Source organism: Leopardus geoffroyi, chromosome A2 (genome assembly GCF_018350155.1).
Source record: "Leopardus geoffroyi isolate Oge1 chromosome A2, O.geoffroyi_Oge1_pat1.0, whole genome shotgun sequence".
Taxonomy (NCBI): Eukaryota; Metazoa; Chordata; class Mammalia; order Carnivora; family Felidae; genus Leopardus; species Leopardus geoffroyi.
Window position 1 is genome coordinate 110364473 of NC_059331.1, and position 22150 is coordinate 110386622.

Sequence of the window (22150 nt, forward strand, 5' to 3'; positions counted from 1 at the left end):
GTACCGTATAAACTCCATGCTCTGTCAACTTTTTTTTTTTTTTTTTTTTTTTGAGAGAGAGAGAGAGTGTGTGTGCATGCATGAGCAGGGGAGAGGCGCAGAGGGAGAGAGAGAAGAGAATTGCTCTTCTCCATGCTGAGCATGGAGCCTGATGCTGGGCTGGATCCTGGGATCCTAGGACCCTGGCATCATGACCTGAGCTAAAATCAAGAGTCAGACACTCAAATGAATGAGCCACCTAGGTGCCCTTAAATGCAAATGACTTCTATATTTATGTCTCCAGCTTACACATCTTCTTTGAATTACAAACTTGTGTGTCCTATCACCTACTTGACATCTTCTCTTAGATGTATCAAAGGCACTTCAAACAGAAGAGATCCGAGCTGTATTAGTGATTTCCCAAAAGTACATGCCAGTATCACGCAGCCAGGTACATAGTCCAGAAAATTATTAATTTTTTGATACATCCTCTTCCCTGTCATATATCCACTCTATCTTCTGAGGCCTCCCAAATGTCTATAGAATGTAGTCTACTTACTTCATCTCCACCATCATCTCCATCCTAGTATCAATGATTGTCATCTCTGGGCTGGGCTACTACAAATGATTTCCTAACGAGTATTACTTCCATCCATTCTACTCTGCTCCTCCTTCTTTAATCTATTCTACACCCTGCAGATATGGTATTATTTTTGAAACACAAATTTCACCATTTATGCCCTGAACTTGTTTTGATCCCTTGTATCAGTCAAGCTTTTTCCCCACTAAAGCGATGTTGCTTGTACTGTTTCAATGGCTTGGAATGTTCTTCCCTCCTTTCTCCTAAGTAACCCTGCTTATCCTTCAGACCTCAACTCAATTACCATTTTTTTTTGTTTTTGTTTTTATTTTGTTTGTTTGTTTGTTTGTTTTTGGAAAGCCTATCTTTGCCTGCATGACTTGGTCAAATTCATTTACTAGATCACCATATTCCCATATTCCTCGACAGGCTGTTATATTTCTGGTTTTGTTCACCATTATCTTCCCACTACTGGAACAATTCCTGACACATAGGTGTTACTCTCAAAATATCTCTTGATGAATTAATGTATGGAGAGGATAATATCAGTTGAAGAATCCCAAATGGTATGGGATTTGAGCTGGGCACTCTCTGTAATTATTGAAGAATAAGGTAGAGGGAGATGAATAGGGATATTGCAAAGAACAAAATGTAATAGCACTTTCTTTAATAATTAGGAAGGAAGTCGAAGAGGAGTTGAAGATATTTCATAGGTTGATCTAGAGAATGGTAAAGCCAATGATAAAGCAGTTTCAGCTAAATAAAATGATAAGCTCAATTTATCCATCAATGGCACTTGAGGTAAGAAACTTACCAGTTTGGAAAGGGCTTGAAGACATGTTAAAACGTAGGATAGAATATGGTGTGAGATGTCATCTAGGCATCCTGGTCTCGATGCACTTTGTTGCTGACAAGCAAATAAACTTCTCTGTGTTCACTATCTTGGTTACCAGCACAGAGTAAGAAATCATGGGCCATTTGAGTGTGCTCTCTTCTATTTTCTTATCCCTTTTTATCATCATCTATTTGTTCTTTTCTGTCCCACTGCCACTTCCTTGGACTTTCACCTGAACTATTTCAACAACTCTCTTACTACTCCCCTTGCATCCAGCCTTGCTCTCCTGTAATACAGTTTGCACTTTCCTCCCAGAGTGACTTTTGTAGGACACCACAATGTCACTTTCATGCTGCGTATCTTTAAAAGGTTACCACTGACTACAAAATAAAATCTAGACTCTTCATCAAGGCTTTCTGATTTGATCCTAGAACTCCTGAAGTTCTCTTCCAATGCGTCTCTCCAATCATACCAGACCACTTCTTATCTCTAAGTGCCTCCTTTCCTTCTTCGTTGTTTCCTTTCCGTCCTATCGAAATCTGGCTGGAGAGTAACAAAGTTATTCTGACTGGTAAGGAAACAACAACAACAAAAGACCAAGGAAACTCTTAGCCTTCTAGTTCAACTCAGATGTGGCCTCCTGAATGAAGCTTTCCCCTCTAGGAAAATATTTAGAGTCCCATTGGTTATCTGCCAGCTCACTGTAACTCTTAGCCAAAAGTTAGCTGAGTCACTGTCTCTCACATAGGTGAAGTTAAGCTCACTATTTGGCATGTCTCCTTGAGCTAGTCTAGCAACAGAGTTTGGCTCTACGTAATCTGTTGTCACACCTCCCTTCTAGAGGTGTGGAAATGTTTCCACAGAATCCTCCCCTTGACCTAAAGAAGACGGCTACGCGGAGTGGGGGAGGGCGTCGTTACGTTTTACGTCATCACGCGCAGGGAGGGTGGGGCCCTCAAGGGAATGTAATGAGGGGCGTGGCCAAGTGGCATAGGGCGGGGCTACAACGAGCTGGGCGGGGCCGCAGTGGAGTCGGGGCGCTTCTGCTCTTCAGCCGCTGTGCACTGAGTCCAGAGGCAACGCTGGGAGAGTCCCCTCGACGCTCGGTCCCGAAAACGTGATCAGGACCACCGGCTCAAAGCAGAGGCAGCTGCGTAGTCTAGCGGAAGCTGGTGGTACGGGAGTGCGGCCGAAGTCTGAGCTCTGCAGGCGGGAAGCACCCGGGATAGGGGAAGCCCCAGGAGCAGCGGAGCTGCGCCTCCCTTACCCGAGGGGCCGCGGCGACGGTCACGGGGCGCGGCGCCACAGCGCGCGACCCAGGCCGGTATTGCAAACAGTCTGCCCAGGCTCCTCCTCCACCCGGGCCGCCTACCTGCGGACAGCGCTACGCCGCCTCTGCCGGTGTTGAAGGCACCTGCGCCGCCTTGCTCTCCGGTCTCCGCCCCTCGCCCCTCAGCGCCAGGCCCGGGCGGCGCACCTGGACGCGCGGGGCTGCGGGAGCCAGGGTTCGGGGCGCGCGGCGTCCTCGCGTGGACGCAGGTGGAGCGGGCGCGACTTCGTGGAATCCGGCGCCGGCCGCTGCAGTCGTCCGGGTCGCTCCGGGTCCCGGGAACCTGGCCGTCTGCGCCCGCTCCTGGGGAGGAGCCGCCGCCGGTTGGGCACCATGAACAGCAGCAGCTCTCACATCACCTACGCCAGTCGCAAGCGGCGGAAGCCGGTGCAGAAAACGTGAGTGTGCAGAGCTAGTCTTCCGCGCGGAGTGTGCGCCACTGCACCCCGGTGCGGGAGGCGGCCCCACCTCTCCTCCAAATCCCCGCCGTGCAGAGATTAGGTTCATTCGCGATACAGTCCGTGGAATCGAGATTTAGAGGCCGGTCGACAGACCCAGGCCTTGGATTTTTAGTTTTTAATGATCGCATTTAAAAAAATGCACCCCTCCCACTTCGCGGTGCACACGCACCCTCCCGCTCCCCAACCCATTTGCACCTCTCTTTTCTGTGGTTTTAATTTGTTGACTGGTCTAGCCTGCCCAGTGGGACTGGTGGATTAATTAACACAAAACCGCCTTGAAATCCTCTTCGATTTTTAATATTCTCATTGGTTCGGTTAGAGGACGGTTATTATTTTCATCCTGGTAGGGCCAGATGTTTTAAAGACCTAAACACGTGCCGTCTGCAAAAAAGGGTCTGAGTTCCTCTGAAGGTATTTTTTGGTCTCTGCAACCGGCTTTCTCCTAGCTCTTATTTACTTATTTGGCAGTAATTTTATAGCGCTCAACGTGATCATATCGGTAAAATGTATATACAGGGGAGCAGGGATGAATTGAGTGTAGTGGACAGGATACAGCGGGGGATTTGTATTTTCAGCCACCCTTTTGGGGACTTTTCTTACCACTTTTGAAGTGATTTTAGGGTCTGTAAAGTGAAAGATTTAAAGCTGGAATTACTGAAACACGTTTGCATTCTTAGCATTTTTCTCTTTTCCCCTTCCTTCAAAGTTTTATCGATTCTAATAGATTAATTAGAAACTTAGATATTTGTTTTGGTGATATATATTTGTGTGAGATGGTAAATACATTAAAATAATGTTTCAGGAAAAAAAATTAATGCTTGACACAGATTGCAGAGATCGTTATATTCACGTGTTTATTACTAATTTGATCTTTGAGCTACTTAACATTTTTTCAAATCTTCATAAACCATTTTAAGAACAGAAACGTTTACTCAGAACAAGTCAGAAGTGTGCACTTTGCTTAAAACTCAGTTTAGATCACTAATCCAGATCAGAAAAATCACAATTCAGAATTTGTGTTTGGAACCAGTAACAGGTTTAAAAGTTTCATTATTCTGAAGTTTTAATTTCCTGTTAGAATTTCAATTATAGTTCTTCAGGTCTAGACTTGGCCTTAAGAGGAGATACTAACCTATAAGTAGACTGATTAAAATTTGGAAGTCTTATCCTGCAGTGTGGCTGGCATTAGGAATACTGCCTAGTCAGCAGTTTTCTGCCTTGCCAATTCTGTGGCATTGGCTTAAAATACTTATATTTTATAAAGGAGTTCCTTATATAAAAATGTACCTGTCAAACTCGGCCTTGTGTTTGGTGGTTATTTAAAATAACCAGAGGCATCCCAAATGCCTCTTCTATGTATTTGTTAATACAGTAGTATACTTAGCCTAATATAAAGGCAGTATCATGGATTTTATGTGTATGGTCAGAAAACTTGAAGATCTCCATGATGAATTTTTAGGTTTTAATCATTGTCGTAACAAAGCATCTAGATGACTTTTTTTTTTTTTTTTTTAATCAAAAGCCTTAATGTTGTATTCATTATAAAGTTTAACATCTTTGGCTTTTATTAACATTTTATTTATGTAAGATCTATCTTTCGTTGTTTTATGTTAGCGTTTTAATATACTTCAGAAAACTTGTAAATACATTTGTATTTAACAATCTCTTGTAATACAGTATAACTAAAGCATTTTCCACGTTCACGTTCATTTTATTTTAGTATAGATTTTATCAGATCTTTATTGAGCACTTTGTGTTGCTTGTAGTCATATAAATGCCTTAACATGTCACCATATTGCTCCCTTAAGGAAAGCCTAGTGCTGGCATTTGCAGAATCACGTGAAATTGATTATAAGTTGTTTTTACCTGAATGAAAAACGGATTACTTTATAATGCTGTTAGTCAAGGTTTATTTTAGGAATGTGGCCATTAAACCTAATGCTACGTTTAACACGCATTTAAATTACTAGTTTTTAGCTAATGAGGTCTAAAATATGCCAGCATTATCAGAAAAACACTAGTCTGAGCTGAAAATGGTATTTAACTTTGATCCCTTAAGTGAGAGTCATTTTATTTTACTTAAAGAAAAAAAAAACATATGTTGCTTCATAATTATAGGACTGTTAACAATACAGTCAATTTAATATCCAGTTTCATAAAATTTTATAATCAAGTATGTGACAACTTTAATCTGAAGCTCTTCCAGTCCCTCTTCAATTGACTGTATTAAACAAGATAATCTCCCCCTAGTGGCAAGTCTAACATTGAAAATTATCTAATTGGCACCAAATACGACTTAAATGTGTTAAATTTAATCCCACTAAAGTATCTTGTACATACTAGATGCTCAGTAAATGTTTCCCTTCTTTTTGCAATAATTAAGTTAGGGAATTAAAGGATCCTAACCAACCTTGCACCAGACCCATGTTCCTAAAGGAAATTTCCAAAGATACCCTTAGGAATGGATTCTACCGTTGCTTTCCTTAAGGTGTTGCTCTATATGTAATCACTCTGCTTAGAACACAAACAAATGAAATTCTTCTTTTTAATTTAAGTTATGTTCCTGTTTTGTTTTCTTTGGAGATGAAAATATTGTTCATTTGTTTAGTTACTTTGTCTCATGAAGGTAGTTGAAAAGGATACCATTGAATTAAATAGAATCTTTTTTTCCTGTTGATTATAACTTTGTATATATTTTTACATTTTTCAAAGTTTTGTTACTACTGGAAAAGTCCAGCGGTACTTCAATTTACTGTTTTTCTACAAAGTTATTACTGATTGTTGGTAAATAATAGGTGTTGAGTAAATGACATCTACACTTAAAAATGATAGCCACAGCAGTGGTGATCAAGACAGCCATCATGAAATGCCTGTATGGGTAATAACTCCTCAGTATTAGGTGATCCTGGCTACCTTAATATACTAGTTATATAATATAAAAGCATGGTCTTTGTTGCTGTATTTGCTAAGTTACTGTTTATTTAAGCTTCATAAGCCTCATTTATATATAGTAGTGGAATAAAATTATATATTGTTTTACTGAAAGTATTTCATATAAATGTACTATGGTATCATTTCCCAAATAGCTTTTAAAATAAAGGGATAGGTCTTTTCACTTCCATAATTATTGTTTTATCATATTTTTCAGATAGCTTTCCTTAGTTTATGCATAATGACTACAGAGATCCTTACATATTGGAACTATGAAATGAATAAGTGAAAGTGTTTACTTATCAGCATTTATGAAAAATAACTGGCAAAAAGAGGGAAAAATGAGAAATAAATGGAAAGAGCATTAGGTCTAAACTAAAGGATGAGGTCTAGTTTCCTTGCTCTTGTAGATCCAAGCAAGTGATTGACCAGTAAAGGAGCACAGTCAATACCTACACAGTCAGTCTCACAACTAAAATGAGAAGAACAAAACATTTTACAAACTGTAAAGACTGTAAGTCATTGTTTAATGATATAAATGAAATGGAAAATTCTATTCTATAAATAATTATAGCTTACATTATCACAGAACAATCAGTTCTCCTGTAAGAGGCAGCATATGATTATGTTCTCAATTATGATTATGGCTGAAATGTGGTACTTCACTGACATCTAAACTTATAGAGTGCATGCTTAACATTGTATATAATTAGGACAGTTACTTAGAAATAAATACCATGGAAATCTCTAACAACAGTACCTTTCTACTTCCGCAGTTTTTTTTTAAATGGATTTTTTTTGCCCAAAAGTTTATCAAAAAGCTACTGTTCATTAGTACTTATTGTGATATATATGTGCACAATGTTTTACATTTTATTTTATTTTTATGATGGTAGCGTGAAAAGGTATTACTATTTATTTTATAGATAGGGATCTGGGATTCAGATTCAGAATTGTTAGGTAGCAAATGAGAAAGCTGAGTTTGAATATCAGATTTCAGGTCTTATGGCTGCAAAGCTTATGTTATTACCAACTTCACAATAATGCTCAGGTAAGTAAGTTTAGTGATTTTTATGGCACACCCATAGACTAGGGATTTCCTTAACGCTCCCTGTTTCTCCTTAAATAATTAGTGCTATTTGCAATAATAACATTAATTTGTATTATATGAAATAAATGATTTACTCTTTGCCAGACTTGTGCTTACCTCCGTACTTGCATTCATGGTCTTTCCTCTTGGTCTTTCTTATGATTTACTACCTGCCTCCCTTCCTTTATAATTCCTATATGGTTCTCAGTGGCTGCATAGTACTCCATTCTGTAAATGTTCCATGGTTTATTTAACTATTTTTGTTTTGGGGGGAAATTCTGTTACTTCCAACTTCTTAATATTTTATCTGGTATTTCAGAGAATATCCTTGAGATACATGAGTTTCTATGCAGATTCTTAGTTGTTTCCTTAGGAAAAGTTCCTTTACGTGGAATTTGGAGGTACAAAGGTGTGTATGCATACTTTCAAGGTTGAGCCAAATATACTTTGAAATAGTATCAAATTACTCTACAAAAAAATTTATTCCTGTGGATAGTATGGGAGAGTGCCTGTGTCCTTGCATTTTTGCTTTAAAATGTGAATTGTCAATTTCATAGGCAAAAAAGAGAGGAGGGGTAGGTAATTCAACTTAAATGTTGGGTTTGTGAGTGTGTGTGTGTGTGCGCGCACGCGTACGTGTATGAAGTTGTAATACTAGTAGTAATAGTTTATTTGCAGATTTTTCTACTTGAAGTGTATTGTTTGCTTTGTCTTATATTTTTCATTTTGCTCTTTTCCCTTTGATTGAAATACTTTTTTGGGACAGTATTCCTATTAAATAACACATGCATGGTTAAACAAGTCAAGGGTATGTGTATCATGCTATCTTTTCAGCATATTAGGTATTTTCTGTTGATGTTTTATTGTCATAGTTAAAGTGATTGTTACTTCGTATCTCCTCCCCCACCCCCCCACCTTCTTCACTCTCCCAATATAACTTTTTCACTGTTATGGATTAAATTAACTTTGGGTGTTTCCGTATTTTTTAACTGTAAATATTGTTTACTGCTGAGCTAAGTAATATACTGTGAGTACATTTTCCTTCCTGTTCTATGTTATCGTTGATTTTGTTTGTACCTATTTTTCATCTCCGTATTATTTATATCTGGGTTTAGCTATCTTTTAGGTTTATTGGATACAGATTGTTTCTGTCTCTTGTTTTCTTTTCTAGCATGAATTATCTGAAGAGAAGGATCTTTTTAGAGAGCTGTGTACTTGGCTGTCACAAAACCAGAAGTGACTTACCTGTCTTTTTAGACCTGGTTTAGATGCCAGATCTTCATGAACCTTCCCCTATTGCTCTCCCTGCTCTTACTTTCCTGAACTCCTGAGCATCACTTTTATGGCAACTGTATGGCACATGTGTTTGATATTGCCTTCTTATAATGCATCTCCTCCTAGTAAGAAAGATAAGTTCTTCAAGGTTAGCTCAGGCTTTTATTTGTGTTTGTAGCCACCAGAGCTTCTTAATACCATGCACACGGTCAGTATTTACAATTATTTACTAAACAATTGACCACCACTTAAAATTGTCATGTTTTAGTGATTTTAGTATAGTAGATACTTTTTATATGGGTTCCAAAGGACATACTGAAAAAAAAAAATGTACATTCATATAAGAAAGGAAAAAGGAAACACTTGCAATGACTTTTTTCAGGATTTTGGAAGTAACCGTGATTTCTAGGGCATCTTTCATGTTCCACGTTTTCACTGTTAAAGTCTTGTGCTAGAGATTATGTGCTGTTTGAACCTTATTGCCTATCCTTAGGTATAGCAAAAAGGGGGAGAGGGAAGGACTCATCACAACTATACAGTGGCAGCAGCAGGTGATTGAAGAATTCTGGCTCATTAAAAGTGACTTTCAGCTAGAATTCTCAGAAGTTTCTGTAGATTTTTTCCCCCTTCATCTGGGAAAGTAAAATATCCAGCTGTATTCACCCTGCCAATGAAATATGACTTTATTTGTGTCACAGATCACCTGTCCAATGTTACATTAATCATATAATTTATGATTTGAAGCATTTAACATTTACTTTCAGAGATAAATAAGTACACACTGAAGCCATTGAGGTGGAAATGGTGAATGAATGGCTTGAGTAAAGTCAGTATGGGGCAGAGATTTATTGAGGATTATTTCAGTTTCATAGCCATTGGCTAAAGTGAAGAGTAGTACCGTATCACATGCTAAGAAGGGGGTGCCTAAATTCTGGAAAATATAAATGAGAAGACACCCAGGTATAGGAGCTGGAAATAAAGATTAGCAATTTATTCGTAGATTGACAGAAGCAGTGGGAATAGATTAAATCACTGAGAGGAAAAAGCTGATAGAGCAGACTCAGTACTGCGATAGATAATCTGTTAGAAAACGTTGCTTTAATCTCATAGGATTACTGAAACTGTATCTTTGCGTGACATTTGAGGTTTTATGATAAATGTCATATGAAAACATAAACATTTACAGCTGTAGTAACTTATAGTAACCCAGATTAAACTGGGTTAGACATTTAGCTTGTTTTCAACACTGGGCGCAAGTGAGGAGTCTAATAGACACACTACACTGGGATATTGAAAAGGCTTTAAAGATGGCACTCATACTAGCATTGGATGTGGCGTTGGGCTTGTCAGTAGCAGTACTTACAGCATGCAGGGCTTTGAAAACAGAAGCATGGCACACAGTCAGCTAGAGTCTTGATTTCACAACAGTTCTGATTTGCAGGTTGGGACAAGGTTTTGAGGTAAGGCTTTAAGAAAATAATAAATTGCTTCTTCGCTTTATCAACATCAGTGGTCTCTCTATGTCAAGAGATATCTTAACTTCAGATCTCCCAAGTCTAAGGTTACAGAGATGTTTGTTTATATTTCAAATATAGCCTCTCATTTAAATAGGTAGTTGGCAGTATATATTTTGGCATAGATTTAAAGGCGATACGAAAGTAAAAGTACTAGCATAACCCAAGTCAGGTGTAACTGATGTAAGTTTACTTTTTCTCTCTAATTATTATGCACATCTTTAAGATGTGTAGATAAGAACGAAATACTTTCACAAAATAGTTGTAAACATTTCTCACAAAATCAGTGACAGAGTATGCCTCGTCGGTTGCTTTAGTTTTAACAGTAGTGCATTTGAAATGCCACATCCGGTGGGTACTTCTCATTTAATTTTTCTGTGTATTTGATTTTGTTTTGTAATATCCAGAATATTCCAACCCGGTTCTTTTCCTGTCTTCTTGTAATTCCTCCTCTGTTGTCTTTGCCTGTGCCTCTTCCCCAATGTTATGCCTAAATGTCTGTATCATCAAGCTCTGTCCTCTCGTCTCGTTCTCTTTGTTTGGTGTACCTTCCATTAGGAAGTATAGTCCTTACCCCAACCTGCTTCTTCCTCACTCCATGTTTTCCTCTTCCGTACTTCCTGTGCCCCATCAGCAAACATTGGAGCCTTGCTATATAGCAAGCTTTATGATGGGCATAAAGTGCTGTGTTGAAGTATCTCATACCAGGCCTTACTTACTTTCTTTCCTATCACTGCCTTTGGTCAGGTCCTGATAACTCTTTTTCCAGATACTTTTGATCAGCAAACATTAATTGAAGGTCCACTCTGTGGATAGTACTATGTTGAGCACTGGGGATACAAAAACGATCAAGTTTACAGGCAGAAGAGCAATAAACAAGTCTAAGTATTACCAGTTACATAACACTTAAGAAATTTGATCTCATGCTAAATATTCCATAATGTGTATGATAGATAACACATTAGAGCTGTGGAAAGTTTTATGTTGTGCAAAGAAGTAGGTTCATCTAGCTCATGGTTGAGCACTGCAGAGAGACAGCACAAGATGGAGAGCAGGACTTCATGGAGCAATATCTTGAATGATTTTTTTTTTCCTTTTTTTGTATCATGATTGTTATTTCTCTGTGTCCTCTTAGTTTGTCTTGGTTCATTGTGTTACTGTCTTGTCCCCAGTGTTTTATAATCATTACTGGAAAGCTACCAAGAGTGCGAGACAAAATGTGTTTTCAGTTTATTGGAAATACTATCTGCACAGGATATTCCTTAATGGAATGGTTGTATAAGACATTTGCTTAAGATGCATAAGGTACGGAAGTAGTACAAGAGGGATCCATTGTGAGTAGGTCAGGGAGGACTTTACAGAAGTCATCTAATTGAGCACGGCTTTGTAGCGGATGAGACAGAACAAGAGGATTCCAGAGAGCAACATGTATGAAAGCACCAAAGTATATATTGATAACTAAGTACTTTCTTCTGTCTGGAGTATAATGGACAAGAAAGGCTTTGGCTGCAAGAAATGAGGCCAGAGGAATAGTTAGGGGGCTGTAAAAGATCAAGAGGTGTTTTGCTTCTAGGCTAAGGAACATGGACTGTCCAGAGCGACTGAAATTTTTAAATCCGAGGAGTGTTGTAGATTTGTATTTTAGAAACAAGTGCTAGCTTCACTGAGAGTTGCCCTACATTTCATGCTCGTCATCGCCAGAGTCAGCTTAGTAAAACACAAGACTGGTCATGTAAATCCCAGCTCAGAGCTTAAGATGACTCCCAGATACCAGAGTCTAATTTTACACCATTTCTGTGAGGAAATTGTCTGTTTGCTCTATCTTGAACATTTTTTTTTTTCATCAGATACCCGCACAGCTCACTCCTTCGTTGTATTTATGTCTGTGCTGAAATGTAACATCAGACACCCTTCCTGGCTATCAAAACCAGCATGCTTGTCACTCTTTAGTTCCTTATCTTGCTTTATTTTTCTTTTTAACACTTAGCAGCTCTGAAAGTTGTATGTTTATTTATTCACTCAACTAGTTATTTATGTTTCCTGCCACTGGAATGTAAGCTTCATGAGAACAGGCACATTAGTACACGTAGTATAGTTCACTGCTGAGTCTTCTGTGCCTTGCCCATGGTAGGTGGTTACTATTTGTTGCATGAATGTGGCCACAACCACTTTCCCCTTTCTCCTTTCTCTTGTACTCTATGCTTCACACTCCGGACGGGGGACTTTTCACAGGCCACTGTTTCTCAGCCCTGCCTCCTCCTGAAATCCCGTTCATCTTTAAAGGTCCATCTCAGATACTACCTTGTCTATAAAGATCTTAATTCAAGTAGTTAGTTGCTCACATACTTTGCTCCCATAACACTTTTTGAATATGTAGGAGAGGAATGTTTTCCTAGACTACCCAGGACATGATAACTGCAAGTAAATATTTGTGTCAACAAGAGATTAATCAGAGAATTATTCAGGGAGGTAGACATGCATTATAGGTAACTTTTGAAAATCATTTGATTAATTGAAGAAATTTAGAGATGACTTGAATTTGATTACAAATGCAGTATGATTAAGGAAAAATAGAGAAAGAATCATCTGTTTCTGTTAAGTATGCAATTACACAGTCTGGAGAAAGTACCTGATTTATTTTGTATGTATGCCATATACTTTATCAATTTATTAATTCTTACTTTTGTAGAAATAACATGAACTGGGGGCGCCTGGGTGGCTCAGTTGGTTAAGCGTCCGACTTCGGCTCAGGTCATGATCTCAGTTTGTGAGTTCAAGCCCTGCATTGGGCTCTGTGCTAACAGGTCAGAGGCTGGAGCCTGTTTCGGATTCTGTGTCTCCCTCTGTCTCTGCCCTATCCCCACTTATGCTCTGTCTCTCTCTGTTTTAAAAAGTAAAACATTAAAAAAAAAAAAAGATATAAATAACATGAACTGTAATAAAAACAGAAATAGGTAAGTTCTGAAGAAATTACTTGTTGGGGACAATATATAACAAATATTAAAATTTTTATTGACTTTAAAAAAAAGATTTTTTAATATTTATTAATTTCTGAGAGAGAGAGAGAGAGAGAGAGAGAGACAGAGACAGTGAGTGAGTGGGGGAGGGACAGAGGGAGAGGGAGACACAGAATCCGAAGCAGGCTCCAGGCTCCCAGCTGTCAGCACAGAGCCCAACATGGGGCTTGAACACGTGAACCGTGAGATCGTAACCTGAGCCGAAGTCAGATGCTTAACTGACTGAGTCACCCAGGTGCCCCTTTATTGACTTTTTATTAATTTTTAAATAAAGTATTACTTCTCCACATACAACATTGAAAACATAAAGTATCTAGAAATATTTCGATTAAATCAGCACTATATTCAGGCCAATTTCTACTTTTGAAGATGCCATCATTTGAATTGTCGAAAATGCCTTTGTCTTCTCAATAAAACTGGAGGGAAATGTCTTTGTTGTAAGAATGCCCTGCATAAGATTTTATTTTTCTGGCAAATGGAAAGGTGAAGAGGCATGATCTTTGTTTTTTTTTTTTTTTTAATATCTTGTCTATATTTCATTGTGTGTGTGATGATCTGTCAGTTCATTTTAAATAATGAATTTCTGCTGTGAAATCCTGGCTAAGACCTTTCTGTGAAGTTATGCAGTTTCTCATATCTGAACTCAGGTTCTACTCTTAACTATAAATATCTTTTCTCTCAGATGAAAATCATGCTACATGTTGGGGATTCATTGAATTTTCTAAGACATAAGCTATGAAAGCTAATAATTAAGTAGAATTATTGACCAGCCCTAAATACAAAATTTGCAAAGAATCACAGTTAACCTCTAATATCTGTCACTCAAAAAATATAAATAACCAAAGCCAATTTTTTTTTAAATATTGGAGGACCCCATTAAATGCCTAGATGACCATATAGAGGTGCCAGAAGGACTTTGAATAGTTGTCACTGACAGGATGAAAGTGTTAAATATAGGAAGCTGGGGTGATTAGGGTAGCTCCTATTTATCTACATCATAAATGATGCCAAGATGCTTCTTGAGGAAGATAGCAAAGGAAGCATAATCTTCACATAATTAATTGCAGATTTCTTTTTCATTTCTTTCTGGAACAGTGTCTGGGTTTGAAAAAATAATCCTACTGGATTTGTTACTGGGAATCACTGTACCACAAATGTATGAAGTGAAGGGAGTATGAAGTATATAAGATGCACTCAGCATTTTCTTAAGATGAGTTCATAAGCTTTTAATAAGACATTATGAGGAATTTTACCGATTTTTTTTTTGTTTTTCTTAATTACGATACAAAGGAGCCTTTTGAAGGGATTTACGTAAACTTGAATAGACTTTTTGGTGTTTGTTTCATTAGAAAAATACTTGAAGAGCTATAATGCAATAGAAATTTTTACTTTATCTATCTTATTTTGTGGTATTTTGTTTGTTTTTCAGTGTCAAGCCAATCCCACCTGAAGGAATCAAGTCCAATCCTTCCAAGCGACATAGAGACCGACTTAATACAGAGTTGGACCGTTTGGCTAGCCTGCTGCCTTTTCCACAAGATGTTATTAATAAGCTGGACAAACTTTCAGTTCTCAGGCTCAGTGTCAGTTACCTAAGAGCCAAGAGCTTCTTTGATGGTAAGAAGTTTTGTTTATTGCTATATATTAAAATTTAAGTAGCAGAGCCAAACTTGTAGTATTTCTAAAAATACGTGTTCCAGGTTCATTCATCAGAAAGATGCTTCCACTTGCCTGATTTGTAGTGTCATTCTGTGAAAATCATAGGTTTGAAAGTTATGTCCATATAGTTTCCAGTTCCACTACTCCTTCCAATGCAATTTTTTAAAGTCTCTGTCTCTCTCTCTCTCTCTCAATCTCTCAATGAAGGGAATAAAACACATATACTATGACATATTTTTGCTTATTTCCTTCAATATGTTTGGGTAGATATTCATTCTTTAAAAAAATTATGTACACTTCTACTACTATATATTAACCATGTGTTTACTCCAGGAAAATGTAAATAATTTTTTCTCCACCAGAAGGAGTATTATATTACAGGAGTCAGAATTGGATTTCAATCTCATTGTGCCATGATAAACTATTTGATTTTAACCAAACCATTTAGCATCCCTGTACCTCAGTTTACTCAGCCATGAAGTTACTTTCTAATCATATATGATTTCATAGCAATTAAGTATTTTATTGGAAATTTTTGTTGGAAAATAAAGTTTCATTGTATATTCTTATGTAAAATAATTCCTCAGTTTCTCTTTTTATCTGTTTATATGTCAGAAATAGATTTTTTTTCTGGGAAATGTTGATTCTTTTAAATATATCATGCTATTTAACAAATAGTAGTAAAGAATTAGTGATAAAATCTGAGTGCCCTAGTCAGTGCTTCTCAAACTTCGAGTATCTACAAATCACATAGGGATCTTACTAAGATGGGAGTTCTTATTTAGTAGGTTTAGGTGGTAGTCAGAGATTTTGCATTTTTTTTTAACATTTATTTCGTTTTGAGAGACAGAAATGAGACAGAACACCAGTGGGGGAGGGCAGAGAGAGATAAGGGACACAGCATCTGAAGCAGACTCCAGGCTCTGAGCTGTGAGCATAGAGCCCGATGCGGGGCTCAAACTCACAAGCTGTAAGATCATGACCTGAGCCGAAGTCAGACGCTTAACCGACTGAGCCACCCAAGAGGGCCAAGATTTTGCATTTCTCACAGGATCTCAGATGCTGCTGCTGCTGCTGCCCTAGACCCATCTACAGATACTTGAATTTATAATATGTGTTTAGAATATAGGAAAACAGTTATTTCCCTGCAGGTTTATATTTAAATGGTTTGCTGTGTTTAGTCTGGGCATTTTTTTTATTTGCTTGCTGTGTATGATCTTTATTTTGGATAAAAACTATGTAGTTTAACAGTTGTGATTTGAGCAATGCACACTGATTATGAGGATAATCATTTCAGGTCAGATTATATGTTTAAAGGTTCATAGTAGACACTTAAAATTGTTTCTTATCTATAAAGTCTTTGAATTTTCCTTTACACCAGATCCTTCATCCCTAGGATGGGTTATGTGGGATTCGGTGTGTGTGTGTGTGTGTGTGTGTGTGTGTGTGTGTGTTTATCAGCTAAACAGTAATTCTTTGATAGAGTTGGAACTAGAACCCTGGTTTCTGGATGCCCTGTGTTGTTTTTCCTAACCATCTTCCAATTACTTCTCTTTTTTGGGAACCATTTATATAGCACAGTCCTGAGGACTTTCCCCTGATCTGTGGTTCTCAAAGCGTAGTCCCCAGATAAGCAGCAGTAGTGTCACCCGGGAACTTGTTACAAATGCCAGATCTTGGGCCCACCCTAGACCTGCAGAATAAAACTCTGGTAGAGTGGTGGGGCTGGATGTATGTGGAAGTTTGGGAGCCCCTATCATAGACTGTAACCACTCCCAGCTTTGTGGAATAGCTGTCCTAATCCTCAGCATTAGTTCACATGCAGTGCTTACTGCTTGACCTTGTGGCAAGGGGTTCTATGACAAACAGCATCTGGTTTCTGCCCTTAGAAAGTTGACTGACTAGAAGCCAGAGAGATGTTATTCCTTGACTTTGGTAAAGATGCATTGATGTTAGTCATTTTTGCCTTTTTGTTTCTTGCTCCTATATGATAGGAAATCAAACTATAAATGTTAAAAAGAGAAAAGGGGCACCTGGGTGGCTCAGTTAAGCATCTGCGTGTAGATTACCACTAAGGTTATGATCTCACCGTTCCTGGAATTAAGCCCCATGTAGGGCTCTGCCCTTTAAGCATAGAGCCTGCTTGGGATTCTCTCTCTCTCTCTGTCTCTGTCCCTCTCTGTCTCTCTGTCTCTGTCTCTGTCTCTCTCTCTCTCTCTCTCTGTCTGTCTCTCTCTCTCCCTCTCTCCCTCTCCCCCACTCATTTGTGCATGTGTGAGCACAAGTGCCCTCTCTCCCTCTCTCTCTGTCTCTCTCTGTCTCTCTCCAAATAAATAAATACACTTAAAAAAAAAAAAGAAGAAGAAAATGTATAGATTGTGCCCTGTTTAGAAGTAGTGGGTAAGGGGCTCTTGGGTGGCTCAGTCAGTTAAGCATTGGACCAATCTCAGCTCAGGTCATGATCTCACGGTTCGTCAGTTTGAGCTCTGAATCGGGGTCTGCGCTGAAGGTGCAGAGCCTGCTTGGGATTCTCTCTCTTTCTCTCTCTCTCTCTCTCCCTCTCTCTGCCCCTTCTACACACTGATTCTCCTTTTCTCTCTCAAAAAAAAAACTAAAAGAAAAGAAATAGTGGGTTAGCATTGAAGCTGCTTAGCAAGTAGCCAGGTACCATTTAAGCGCTAACATAATTACCGTTTTCTAGGCAGTGTGTGTGTTTATATCTATGCACACACACATATGCTAATTGAAGTAATATATGTATGTTTAATGTATAAATTTATATAGATAGATATATTTTTTTTCATGAGACACATGTGTCCTGTTGAATACCCCAAGTAAGGTAGATTTCAAACCTACCTTACAAAGAATGTTATTATAGCATAGCTGGGCTCCTTTTGGAGATCTTACATATTAACAGTTATTTTCTTAGCTCTTCATTAATGAGTTAATTTTTCATTCTGGTTCAGTGTATTTAACAATAGGATCTTGTCCTTCATCATTCCTTCATCAGTTACATTACCTTTAATTTTAGGTCCTTTGCATTACAGTTTTTAAACTTCAGTGTGTATCAGAATAACCTGGAAAGGTTATTAAAAGGCACATTCTAGGGCATGCCCCTCTTATTGCTGATTCTAAGTGGCTTCAGTGTAGAACCAAGGAATCTGTACCTTTATTATGGATCCTAGATGAGTCTGAAGCATTGATTTAACTTGGTTTTGATTACGCCTGAATTACTTAAAAAATTTTCTCTTTGCCTTCAGAAAAACAAATCCAAATGTACAAAATTTTAAGAAGAATATAAATGTGTTTGCTTAGGTTTTAGTGGAATGTATACCCTAAGTAGTTTCTTAAGTTGTTCACGGAATTAGATGGAAGCTGAGAGATACAATCAATAGAAAAGATTCCAGTCTTTTCCAGGCCTCCAGTGATGTAGGATGGCAATTGAATATTTTGAAAGGACGCAGACAATTCATTTTTCAAGGTAATGTTTAAGATCTGAACAGATGCTAAATGCTACAAACCAGGAGACTTGGAGCATGCGGACAGTTTAGGATTCTAATGTGCAGTAAAACCAGTCTCCTACTAGGGAAAACAGTATAGCGAAGTGAAGGGAAGCTCTAAGTGAATAACAGGATGCAAACAGGGGGTGTGTGATTCCTGCGGAAAGAACAATATAAACGAGTAATCATACAATCTTGTTAAAAAGGAAACTCAAGTTTTACTGTAACAATAGATATTTTTCCAAGAAAATACATCTATTTATTGCAAGTTTAAATAATCCAGCTTGGGTGGATCTTCTTAAACTTTGGAGCCATGACTCTAATACTGCTCTGACTGTCTGAAAAGCAGCACTTAGGATTTAAGTACACTACTATTTATCCATTTCTAATTGATCAAAACATTCTGAAATACAGCTTTGAACAAAATATTTATTTTTCAAGTATGATAGGGTTAGCACTTTCTTTGACACTATTAGATTAAAATTATTATATAATAAATTTGTAATTCAGGATTACACTTTATTCTAAACCCTGTGCAGGTGCTGAATTCACAAAAAAGGAAAAGAGGTAGAAAAAGATTTCTGCTCTCTAATAGCTCAGGGTCTAGTGTTTCAGCAACTGTGACAAATATAGTATGTGAAATCCTTTAAAAATGTACCCATTCAGTATTTATAATGCACTACTTAGGGAATATTTCAAAGGAAGTAAGAAGATTAGAACTTTTGTTAGTTATTTTGGTTTGAACTGAAGAAATAATTGAGGAAGTCTTTGAATACTGAATCCTTGAAAACTTGTAAACTATATTCTAGAAAATAAAGCTCAGACAATTATTTTTCAGTTTGTATTCTGTTTATCCACAAATGAAGTAATCATTACAAACATTTTCATTTCTATATTATAGTGCTTTGGTTTTTCTGGTGCACTTAAAATTCCTATATATCGCCTGTTTCACTAACTAGAATGGAAACTCCTTGAGGGTATTATGTGTACTGTTGTACCTTAACACACTTAGAACAATGTCCGTCCCATAGTAGGCATTCAGTAAATATTTATTAACTCAGTTTCACTAACTTATATCTGAAAAACAATGTAAATTTCATGTTGAAATTTTAGATTATGGATTTAAATGTACAGTTGTGGGACTTAGTTTCAGATGTTAATATTTTGCTTTTGCCAGATACTCTCTCTGCTAGTAGCCAATTACAGTTATTGGTTCTATTGGTTATTTTATTTTCTATCTATAAATATGCAGATATGAGAAATATTTTATGGAATTGTAGCAGTAAATTTTTTTACATGGTCTCTGATTGGCTGGGTCATACAGTGAAGTGTGTACAAGAATTTAAAGATGCAAATGTGAAAGCTACATACATCTTTTTAGGATGAACTAGTATCAACTGTATCCTTCTCCAATCAGTACTTCCCTTTGCATTCCTTGCCTGTCTCTCTGCTCCTTTGCCTTCTCTTTATGAGTACTGTTCCTGATTCGATAGTTCTTTGCTTCTTTGTTGGATGCTCCATTTGTACCTGCCAGCAGTCTGGCAGTCTTGGGACTTAAAAAAATTTTTATTAGTGTAGACGGAATGTGCAAATAGAGCTAAGTATTTTAAAAAAAAATTTTTTTTTTCAACGTTTATTTATTTTTGGGACAGAGAGAGACAGAGCATGAACGGGGGAGGGGCAGAGAGAGAGGGAGACACAGAATCGGAAACAGGCTCCAGGCTCTGAGCCATCAGCCCAGAGCCTGATGCGGGGCTCAAACTCACGGACCGTGAGATCGTGACCTGGCTGAAGTCAGACGCCTAACCGACTGCGCCACCCAGGCGCCCCAGAGCTAAGTATTTTAAAAAAACCACTCCCTTTTGTAAATTTGATAAGAATAAGGTTATACTTTATTTTTAATTTATGCACAATGGACACACATAGACATATTTTAAGGATTAATAACAATATATTAATAATGATAGATCAAAATGGTAAAAGCTGTTGAAGTTCTGTTCAGTTTCCTCAGTAACATTGCTCTTCTGGGTTCTCTTTTATTTTTCCGTGCCTATTTCTTTTTATAAAGACTCCTCTAAATTATGTATCTTTGAAGTTTCTTTGTAGAGTCTTTTCTGCCTTTAGAAAAATAATACCCAGGGGCGCCTGGGTGGCTCAGTTGGTTAAACGTCTGACTTTTGATTTTGGCTCAAGTCATGATCTTGCAGTTCCTGGGATCGAAACCTGCATTGGGCATCTGCTAACAGCAGATTCTCTCTCTCCCTCTCTCTCTGCTCCTCCCCACTGACTGTGCACACACACTCTCTCTCAAATAAATAAACATAAATAAATATTGAAAAAAAAGAAAAAAATACCCACAATCCAAAATTGATGTTTTCTGATGTTGGTGATTAAACACAGTAAAGTGCCATTTTTGCCTGTCAAGGCAAATTAAATCAGACCAGAGGGGAGCCTGAGGACAGTTATAGGATCACATAGAGCTGTGACCTGACAAGTCAGTGTGGACTTAGGTCCTGGAAATACAGAATGGAAGACTAAAGTCTTTAACATTATATTTAAACTTTTTTCACCAAATTCTAGAATGTTAAGATTAAACCATACTTTTTTAATTAAAAAGAAAAGAGGAGCATAAAAGGAAGACCCAAATTACAAAATGAGTATTAAACTCAAATATCATGTTACCTCTGAGAGGGAAAATATCTAAGAAGTTTAAATAATTTACTGACTATGACCAGTAATAGTTTATTCATGGAGACTAGGATTTGGGTGGTTATAACCCAGCCTTTAAAATTGGGTGGTATTAAGGGAAAGGCTTGTTTCCTCTTGTATTGTGTCTATTAGTTCCAAGTCTAACAGTGGACATTGGGTTTGTTGACTGATTGGAATCAGTATGGTAATGTCATATTCTTGGTAAGAGTAATCGTAGCATCTAAAAAATTTGAGTTAGATTTCATGGTCTCTTTTTAAAATATTCATTATTATGTCAGTGTTGCATTTAAATTACTTTACTTTTGGACAGCATTCCCAAAATTACAATTCATATGTCTGCTGAGGCACAAGTATCTAATGAGGTAGAAAAGGCAGAAAAGTTTTCTTTCAGTGAGGCAATAGTACGGATCAGTGGCATGTAGTATTATGTCAATAAAATATTCATAGTATATATTACACCATTAAAATATAACTATTAACTGTGAAGTCTTTTACATACTCCATTATATATGTCATGGGTTATATTTTGTGACATCTTTATAATTGAGATACATAAATTTAACCTGTGGAAAGGAAAACTTAAACACAAGAAAGAGATGATTTTGTCTAGGTTTCAGTAAGCCTGACAAGTTTGAGGACCTGAGATCTAATTCCCAACTCCTGCATAGGCAGCTGTTATAGGGAGTAGTTTCTGGTTATTTTAAAAACTAAGTAACATAGGGGAAAATCATTCTGAACCATTACATGTACTTAAAATAATCACCATTTTATAAAGTGTAGTATTATTTACATAGTGGAATGTTCTAAATTCATGAAGTCTAAAAAATGCTCTAAGAGGGGAGGATAACAATAGTTAACTTACATGATGTGGTGATCTAACATTTAGTCAACCTCATTGTCGAATATGGATCTTTGTTGACTTTATTTTAAATTAAAAAATTGCCCGTGCTCTTTTCTTGGTCTTCCTTTTGTCTTTAGTTAACAGTTCATTTCCAGTTCATTAGGTTTTCAAAAGAGAGCTATTGTGTTTATTCATCTTGAGCTTGTGTGTTTCTCTGGATTTCAATCCTGTTTTGGTGTCTGAGTAACCCAGAACACTGTCTTGAGAAACATGTGCAGAGAATGAGCTTGAACAGGCAGAGAAATGAATTAAATAAAAAGCCCTTTCGGGGGTTGAAATTTTATAAAGTTTAAGGGTTTTATTATACGTGTGCTTTTCATTCATGGGATTTGTATGCTAATTTCATCTACATTATATAATTTTGAAGTT

At 37.4% G+C, this 22150-nt stretch overlaps 1 protein-coding gene across 2 annotated transcripts in view; it reads left to right on the top strand.

Annotated features, from left to right (window-relative positions):
* The first annotated feature begins 871 nt into the window (after window positions 1-871).
* Window positions 872-22150, top strand: part of AHR (aryl hydrocarbon receptor) — a 56330-nt gene continuing 35051 nt past the window's right edge. For both annotated transcript variants that reach the window (XM_045495005.1, XM_045495006.1), the window contains exons 1-2: window positions 872-3122; window positions 14442-14629. In XM_045495005.1, the coding sequence (XP_045350961.1) occupies window positions 3058-3122; window positions 14442-14629 (253 nt within the window). In that variant the 5' untranslated portion in view covers window positions 872-3057. The remainder of the gene's footprint in view (window positions 3123-14441; window positions 14630-22150) is intronic.